This window comes from Lolium rigidum, chromosome 7 (assembly GCF_022539505.1).
Source record: "Lolium rigidum isolate FL_2022 chromosome 7, APGP_CSIRO_Lrig_0.1, whole genome shotgun sequence".
In the NCBI taxonomy this organism is placed as follows: domain Eukaryota; kingdom Viridiplantae; phylum Streptophyta; class Magnoliopsida; order Poales; family Poaceae; genus Lolium; species Lolium rigidum.
In genome coordinates, this window is record NC_061514.1 from 109,407,056 (window position 1) to 109,416,342 (window position 9,287).

The 9,287-nt window shown below is 46.9% G+C and overlaps 1 protein-coding gene across 1 annotated transcript; it reads right to left on the bottom strand.

Moving 5' to 3' along the window:
• Nucleotides 1-2,835: 2,835 nt before the first annotated feature.
• On the bottom strand, nucleotides 2,836-6,051 carry LOC124669295. The gene is made up of 3 exons (XM_047205934.1): nucleotides 5,961-6,051; nucleotides 3,478-3,975; nucleotides 2,836-3,380 (listed from the first exon to the last, which is right to left on the bottom strand). Exons 1-3 carry the CDS (start codon nucleotides 6,037-6,039, stop codon nucleotides 2,836-2,838), a joined length of 1,122 nt encoding a protein of 373 aa, XP_047061890.1. The 5' UTR covers nucleotides 6,040-6,051.
• Nucleotides 6,052-9,287: the final 3,236 nt, after the last annotated feature.

Genomic DNA, 9,287 nt, shown 5'->3' on the forward strand with positions numbered 1-9,287 from the left:
ATATCTATATGTTCAAGCTTGGCTACGTGGCTATATTTATGAAACAACGACAAAGTGATTTCAAGAAAAACGTTGTTAATTTCCATAGTTGCACTGTAATTTTTTTGACAATTAATTGTTCAATTTATTCACAAGTGTATTAAGAAATGTTCTACCATATTCATATTGGCGGGTTGTGGACGAAAATAACGTGAATATTTGTCAACCCTTAGACCTTGATTAACATATTGACTGACTAATGTAGTACTACTTCTGTTACCAATAATAAAGCTTAAATTACTTTTAAAATGTCAAGTCATGTAAAGTTTGACCAATTTTTTAAAATCAACTTAGTAAATACAATATAAATATCATTACATACATCATAAAATATATTTGATATATCTATAAATATTGTATTTGTTTGTAGATTGTTCTAAAAGTTTGTTAAAACTTTAGTTGGCTTTATTTTTTAAAATAAATGTAAGTCGTATTCATTGGAAGGGAGGGAGTATTGATCTATTATTTCACATATATTGCATTTTAGTTCACACAATTCCTTTTCAGCAAAAAAAAAAACAATTATGAAAGTTCAGACCAAGCTGAAGAGTCTGATCACAAATTGAATATAAATCAATTAATCCAGGGAGCCGTCCGAGAAGACGATGCCGATGCCGCCACGGTCGGTGCTGAGCTTGTCGACCTTGAACAACTACTAGTCGGTGATGCTGCAAGTGTTGCTACCAATGGATGCTGGGGTAGCTACCGGTGGAGCTATGGACCTCTAGTAGACGGGGTCAACGATGCTACAAGCAGGGACGTCTATGTTGCATGTGTTGCTCAGCGTTGGTAACAACGGTGGCCAGGCTGCTACAAACGGTACTCCGCGTTGCTACCAGCCGGGATCGCATTTTGGGATTTTCGTCGCGGCCATCAATGTTTTTCTACATACATGTATTACTTCAAGTAAAATACATCACTGGTCTTATAAGTTTGCTATGGGTGTCAAGTTAGTCCCCATTCTTCGGAATACCCATATCGGTCCTAAATGTTTGCTATGTGTGTCACCGGCCGTCCTAAGCTCACCGGAGCAGCTTTGGCCAGCTGTTGACCGTTTCCATGTCAGACTAGGGGTATTTGGCGGCAAGTCTCCCGCCCAAAACAGTTTGAAAAACTGGGAAATGAACCTCTGTCTATAGTAGCCGGAGCACATTGCCCTTTCTTCTATCTCCCTTATTCCCTTCACTCTGACTCCCGCGACCATGATTGCGCAAGTTTCCGTGTTCTCCATCGTAGCGTAGACCGACTCCGAGGAAACATTGTCAATGGTGAGGTGCGTTTGCTGTAGATGGGTGTTCCCATACATCCGCTGGAACTAGAGTGTGTTGCATGGCTAGCTGGCAAGGAGAAGACTTGACGAGCTTGGGCCTTTGACTGTGGATGCCATTTGGACAATGCATGGATCCAGTGAAGCCAATAATGATGACAGGAAGAACAGATGCAGTGCAATGTAGCGAAGATGTTGCAGCACTAATTAAGTTTCGACTGGATGTGATACTAGTTGTGTGTGTGTGCTGATCTTAGCAGTTAATTTGTATGCATCTATGAAGTGACACAATGTGATGTACCTTGATGTATTGAATTCAGTAACATGACTATGTGATGCCATGTTTCAGTTATTCGAATGCATTTCTTCAGTTGAATAGCATGAGAATAGACAAAAACATTGCACTGTCGTCACACAAACATTATAATTGACAGAAACATCACACACAAGCTGATAAATTGGAACATAGTCTAGAACGTAGTCTAGAAAATGAACTGGGATTAAAAACATCGGTAATAATCACATAAAGCATGTTATTGAAACTGAACTTGAGGGGCAGTGAAATGAGAGACAGAGGACTCAAGGGGGTTCCCCCATACATGGCATCGGTCAAAGTGCAAAAAGAGCTGGTTAGAGCTTCTGCGTTGAGCTTAGGACCACCGGTGACACATAAAACATTTAGGACCCGGATGTGCATTCCTAAAGAATTGGGACAAACTTGACATCCCCAACAAACTTATAGCACCAGTGGTGTATTTTACTATATTACTTTTGCTACATTTGCTATCTTGAAATGCTGCAATACTATATTTCTTCTGCTACCAGGGGCGAAGTCAGTTTTGTTTAATAGTATAACTTTTCTGTTTTGCGACGAGGTCTTCAGTGAGGTGTCCAACGAGGTCAGTATTTTTCTTTTATTTTATGGCTGAACCTTTTTTTCAACATAGAAGCAAAAGAGAGATTTTTGCTACGTCAAAGCAAAAGTGGGGATTTGGCAAAATAAAAAGGGACACGTGTTAACAGGGGTTTGATCCCAGGACGGCCCTAGAAAGTTTGTAGTGACAGCAATGAATTGGCATAAACTTCCTTTCCTCTTTAGCTCATCTTTTCGGAAGACAAGAAGAGAAACACAGCACATCAGGCAGGCACATACGTGAGGCGCATTCAAAATCTAGTGTGGCCTGTGGAGACACCAATGGTCCGTGAAGTTCAGAGAAGTGAACAGCCAACGCATGCAGCTGTTGGTCAGAAATGCAGAGTAGAAGCAAAGGATAGCCATGTCAATATGTCATGCAGCTAATGGAGTGTGAAATCAAGAGTGAACACCAAAAGCGTGCAGCACTTGGTCAGGAACAGGAAGTAGGTAAGCACTTGGTGCAGGTGACGGAGAGCAAATTCCGGAGAAGTGAACAGGCAAAGCACGGACCCGTTGATCAGAAACATGAAGCAGAGGCGAAGAACCATGACGTACAGCTGATGGATAGTGAAATCTACCGAAGCCAATGGCAGAAACTAAACTGTTGAGTACTCTACAAACGCAGCCGCCTGGCAGCGGGCTTGCGCACTCCTACGAGCAAGACATCGTCAAGGACGGGCCCACACAGCGTGGCGTTCGATGTCATGAGATGGTCTGAGCTCTGGAACACCACGCGCGTCATGTTGGCTATCGCCGTGAACTCGAGCACGGCGGGCTTGGACCCGCCCGTGCCAAGGGACTCGTACGGCACCCTGAGCCTCTCCCGCGCCGCGTACGCCTCCACCGCCAAGGACCCCTTGCACCCGTTGGCCGCGTCTCCGACGGAGAAGGACAGCCTATAGGACCACCCGGGCACGGTGACCACCTCCTGCAGCAGCGCGCATTCCCTTCCGGCTACCAGCTCCACGGCGCGCTCGCCATGCGGCACCGCGTGGTGCGGCGCGTCCACGTACTTGACCACCTTGGTGTCCGACATGATCATCCACCCCGGCAGCGGCGAGTGCACGTCCTCCAGGATCGGCGGCACCAGCACGCCCCACGGCGTGCTGGGGAAGATGTACGGCCCCAGCTCGAAATCCCCATTCCTCAGCAGGTTCCCTAGTCAAATTAAGATATACAAATTGATCAAAATATAGAGTTTGTTGCAACAACAGATAATTCTGGATAAGCTGCTGGGGATTATAGGAAGACGTACCCTTGGTGCGGTGAGGAGGTTGGAGGGTCTTGATCGCGACGGCGATGATGAGGGGGCCGCACGCCGGGTCCTCCTCGACGCCAGTGTTGTGGATGCTCAGCGACACGGTGCTGTGCCTGGCCTTGAACGCCCACGAGTAGGTGTCCCAGCCGGTGCTGGTGTACACTGTCTGAATCGGAAGCACGCCGAATTCCGGGTCGACCGAGACGTTCAGCTTCTCGGCCTGGGCGCATGACCGCGCGGCCATGAAGCTGATGGAGTAGTAGGTCTTACGGGTGACGTTGATGAGCTGCTGGATGGTGGCGTCGTTGCCCAGCCGCAGGGCGGACGCGCCCTCCGGCAGCGCCAGGATCATGTCTCCCTCCCTATGCCCGGGCTCGATGTACTCCACGAACCCAGATATCTCCCAGCAAGGTACCGCGTGGTGCCCTGTTATCACCACGCCGTTCATTTGGGACTTGTCCGGCCGCTGGGCAAAGTCTCCGTTGGGCAAAAGTCCTGTACACACAAGAATGTCAGATTACTGACATATACTACCTCCATTTTAAAAAAAGTGTCGTAACTTTATTTAGATACAAATGTATCTAGTCAAATTTATACGTAGATACATCCGTATCTAATTTTTTAAAGACATATCTAAATTGATATGCACATATTTTTTGCGGTCTCTCACTAAACAAGCATGATAAGCGAGGCCATAGCTTTTCCTAACACGATGGAGAACCACTGGAGCGCAATAGGCATGTTTTTCAGAGAGTGAGCTCCATGTCAACCTCGGTTATCAACAAGATCAAAGTTGAGGCCTTAAATTGAGCACTCGCTGGTGCGAAAAAACTGCAATGCCCAGAGTAATCTGCTATGTTGTATTCTTCTACTTTTTTTGTTGCCTTAATGGCTTTTGTTATCTAGTCTCTCCTTAATCAATGAAATCAGCCAAAGCTTTAATTGTTGTTTCAAAATAATAGTATTTGTGCCATCTTTTGTTCAGTGATACAAAACGGAAGGTTTGATAAATCAGAAATGAAACTCCTTTTGGTTTTTAGCACCAGTTGCCGGAAGCTATTGAAAATCTTAATCATTTTTTCAACAATCGATTCGTACATCATTTGTTTTTTCCGATAAATTCATACATTTGTTACTTGTGTTTTCTTGGAAACCTCAAGAGGGCAACCTTCTTACAATTCCTATAAAAGAATAGAGTTTACTCGGTTTATAAAATCAGAACAAAAAACCATAGAACGACCTATGCATTAGAAAAACAAGGTTAAAAAATCACACAAGCAACAAAGTTCCATCATTCACACTACATTGGGCCATTATCGCAACAAACATGACCACAGGGCCGTCGCCTTGACTTTCACCGCTTGCAACAATGCCGCACGACTTGGTAGTCTCGTAACCCCATCTACACCAGAAAACCACTCCCGGAGGCCGCCGCCGGGCATAGCCGTCAAACCGACCCAAAGGGGAAAACAAAGTTTATCCTAACAAAGTGCCCGCCACCCAAACATAGCCATCATACCGACCCAAAAGGAAAAGAACATACTTAATCCTAACTAAGTGCCCGAGCTAAAACCGGAGTTTTGATAAATCACCCCTTTTTGGTTTTCAGCACTCGTTGACGGAAGATATTGAAAAGCTTAATAATTCTTGAACAATCAATTCAAACATTGTTTCTTCTTTCCGATAAATTCATACATTTTTTACTTGTGTTTTCTTGAAAACCTCGAGAGGGCAGAACCTTCTTACAACTCCTAAAGAAGAATAGAGTTTATTCAGTTTATAAAACCAGACCAAAAAACTATAGAACGCCCTATGCATTGGAAAAACATGGTTGAAAAATCACACAAGCAACAAAGTTCCATCATACACAACACTAGGCCGTTACCCAAGAGACACGGCCTGGGGGCCATTGCCTCATCTTTCAGCGCTTGCAACAATGCCGCACGACTTGGTAGTCTCCTAACCCGTCTACATCAGAAAACCGCTCCCGGAGGCCATCTCCTGGACATAGCCGCCAGACCGACTCAAAGGGAAAAACAATGTTAATCCTAACGAAGTGCCTTTTTTGGGTAAAGGCTGATTAGATTTCGTGAAGCCTTTATTTATCAAAGAAAAAAAAAGCTTTTCCGAACTAAACGAACTCCACTTAGGCTGATGATTAAGGAGTGTTCTTAGACCATAATGGCATACATTACACTGCAATGCTGATCACCAGAGATGCATATAAACATTCAAATACACATCTCGACGGGGATCGAGTCATCGAGATCATCTCCATGTTGAAGGCGTGAACTATGCACGTGCAAGTCAACCCTGTCTAGAATTTCAAATACTCTCGCCATTCTATAATACGTGTTGTAACTTTTTCTAGATCCGGATGTATATGCTATCTAGACAAAGTTACGAGACTTACTCTAGAACCGAGGTAGTATTCGAAATGGAGAAAAGCTTCAAATATACTACTAGTTTCGTGTTCTTACCATCGGTGATGGCCAAAACCGCTGGAGCAGCCACGCCAATGAGCAAGAACAGCGCCATGCAACGCGTGCTGTCCGCCATGGTCTCCCACTCCCTTCTCTCGAGCTGTCTTTGGGCGGTGGAGTAGAGGAGGAAGGAACAAAGCTTCCGTGGTGCGGGCAGTGTTGCTTATAAGCGGTGCCCAGAGCTGGTCAACGAGACGCAGCCGATGGCAGAGCAGGCCACCTGCCGGACGGGGCGGCGCGAGATACGCCGGACGGCCACGAGCGGGAAGGGACAGCGGGCATCTCTCGTTTTTGAGGCGATGCAGAGAGCCGGCCGCGCGCCTTGCCATGTGTGCACGTGGCATTCTCGTTCGTCCGATGCATACCAAGATTCATCCGGTGTCGGTGTTGGTGTGGTGGGCGCGTCCGCCGGTAGCCAACGTCGCCACTGGACATCGGGGCCGGGCCTGGGCCTGGGCCGTGGGCCCGTGGCAACCAATAGTGCTACGCACATGTCATGCTGGGTGAGTGACCGAGTGAAGCTTCTTCCCCAGTCTGTGAAGCTTCTTCCGCGCGCGCGCCTGGTGTGTCGGCGCCGTGACTCCTGCCGGTCACATTGAGATACGATGAAGGTATATTGATCTTGCAAGTCGTCGATTCCCTTGGCTGCCGTTCCAACCTTCCAGAAAACATTGTAACTTGAATCCTTCGCATCTCCCAACTCCGTTCCAGTACCCAATGTGCACACGAACTCCGTCACATCTCAAAGTCAAATCCATGTCCTTGGAATCTCTATTTTTTTAATCCGAAGGCCATGAATTCAGAGAGTACGAGATCCAAGCATAGTAGAGCATCCCCGTGCCGGCCTTTCTTAGACTGGCCATAGTGCTAGTATCATAGCTAGTATCATACACATTGGTCCCACAAAAATGCTGATGTGGCAGCTAATTAAGGAGGAAAGAGGATATTAGAGTAACATAGGTGGATACTGTATCATAGTGCATGTCACGAGAAAAGTTAATGCCAAATAAATCTTGTGCACACATTTGCATTGAGATTGTAAAAAGTAATAAATATAGCATAACTATGATACTACTTCATGATACTAACCACTATAGAGATAGTACCATACACAAGTATCATATGCATGATACTACAACATGATACTTACCACTATGGCCAGCCTTAGACCATCTCCGGTCACATCTCTCAAAGTGGTTCTTAAAGGACATCGGATTTAACGTTTGAGAGATGATATTGCTCCATGCCGCATTTAGGGCACGTCGCTCCCTAGTCGCGTCCTCCAAATTTTTTTTTTTAATTTAACTGAAAACAATCGAATTCATTCAAATTTGTTATATATTACATGGATTTGAACGAAATTCGATGAGAATTTAAATCTAAAACTAAACTAGTAGTACTTGCGGCATCCAGAGGGATCATAGTACTGGTGAAAGTTGTACATGCTGTCGTCAACGACGTCCTACTTGCCACGGTCAGCGTCCTCGTCGACAGGCTCGTCCTCGACCGTGCCGTTGGCGTCCTTGTCGACGGGCTCGTCCTTGACCGCGCCGCAGGGTCCAGCTTCATCGCTGTCGTGGGTCAGATCGACGAGCGGCATGCCAGAGTCGCGGATGGACATGGCGATCACGTCGTCGATGTCGCCCCTCCAGGCGTCCGTGTCGTTCAGCGACGCCATGAACGCCATGTTGTACCCCGGGAAATCTTCGGGGTCGTCGTTGCTGGCGATGAAGCGCTGCCGGCGAAGGTATTCTGACACCTTCGCAGCTTCGCGGCTTCCTCGTCATCGTCCTCCTCCTTCACCTCCGGCTTTGGGACGAGGAGGCTCCTGCCGCCGGAACCCGCGCGTCCCTGTTGCTGCCACGTCGGTTCGTGGAATGTGATTCCGCCGCTGCTGCCGCGCCTCCGATTTGGGGTCGGCCGCGTACTCCTCCTTTACCTCGTTCTTCAGCACGGTGTAGGGGGGGTGGGAGGATGGCGCTGACCTTGTCAGTCCCAAGGAAGAAAAATGCGAGGAGGACGAACTCACCGTCTGAAAGTGCATAGAGCCCCATGTGTGGTTTTAGTAATTAATGACAATCCCTATGGACTAATGGTTGCATTGAGTTATATGTGTAGGAGTTGTCCATAGGCAATGCTTGAACGATTAGTTGGCGTCAAGGTTGCAATACGAAGAAATGAGGTGCAAGTTCAAGATAAGTCAACTCGAAGAGCTCACATGCTTGAAGCTTGCCATTCATATGTGCTCATGGATATATGAAGGTTCACCAAAGAAGAAGCTTTCCTATAGTGTATTACGGGGGAGCAATCCGCAAGACATCAAGCAAGCACAATCAAGAACGACGTTTCATCCTTGTTGCGGTCAAGATCATCATCATCAAGCTCAAGTGGAATGCGCAAGGTTAAGGTTTACTCTTGATAGGGTTTCTTTCTTACCGGTCTCGTGGTTTAGTTGGGAAACCGGTTTATAGGATAATGGTCGTACTATCAAGGGGCTCTCGAGTGAGTAACTCGATCGTATCGTTCGGAGTGCAGTCAAACCTTTGCATCCTTGCATCATATCTCTTGGTTTTTATTTGGATCTTATCCATGTGGTGTATTAGACCTTGTGGTTACTTCCATGACAAGCTCTAGTTCATCGAAAACGGATTTTGCATATATCATTTGTTGTGTTTTCGTATTTGGATTTTTTCTCGGTTCTCCGGGTTTTGAAGGTTCACTCCAAAAATTATAGAAATCATCCCTGGCTAGTTTCCATATTTTCAGGGATATTTTTTGGCATCCTCTTTCCAACAAAATTGGTTTCGTCTCGTTTGGATTTTCCAAACTCAAGTTATTTGCATTTCAATATTTGTGTTTGAAAGAAAAGCAGGAAGAAAAAGGAACGGAGGGGCCAGCGGCCGGAGGCGCCGGCGGAACCTCCACCCAGCCCACGGCTGGAGCCTCCAGACGAGGTACCGCTCGCGGTACCGCTTAAATGTTTTTAGAAACAGATATGTTCGAGGGCGTTGGGGCCGCTCAGTGGTACCCCGGCCGGTACCGCGGCCGGAGGCTCCGGCCTCCCCTCCCGGCCCGCGGCTCCTGCGCCCGCCTTGCCCTCGTGGCCGCCGCACACGCACCAAACGCCACGCTGCTCGCTCCCTCCGCTGCTTGCTGCACACCGGCGGTACTACCGCCCGTAGCTGGCTGGTACTACCGGCCATGTAGCCCCCAACGGGTAGTTTTTTTAGGCCACCTATTTAAGCCTTCTTCTCTCTATTTTGAGTTGCTTCTTCTTCCTCCTCTCTCTCAAGATTTTCCACACCATTATTGTTCATCCTTGAG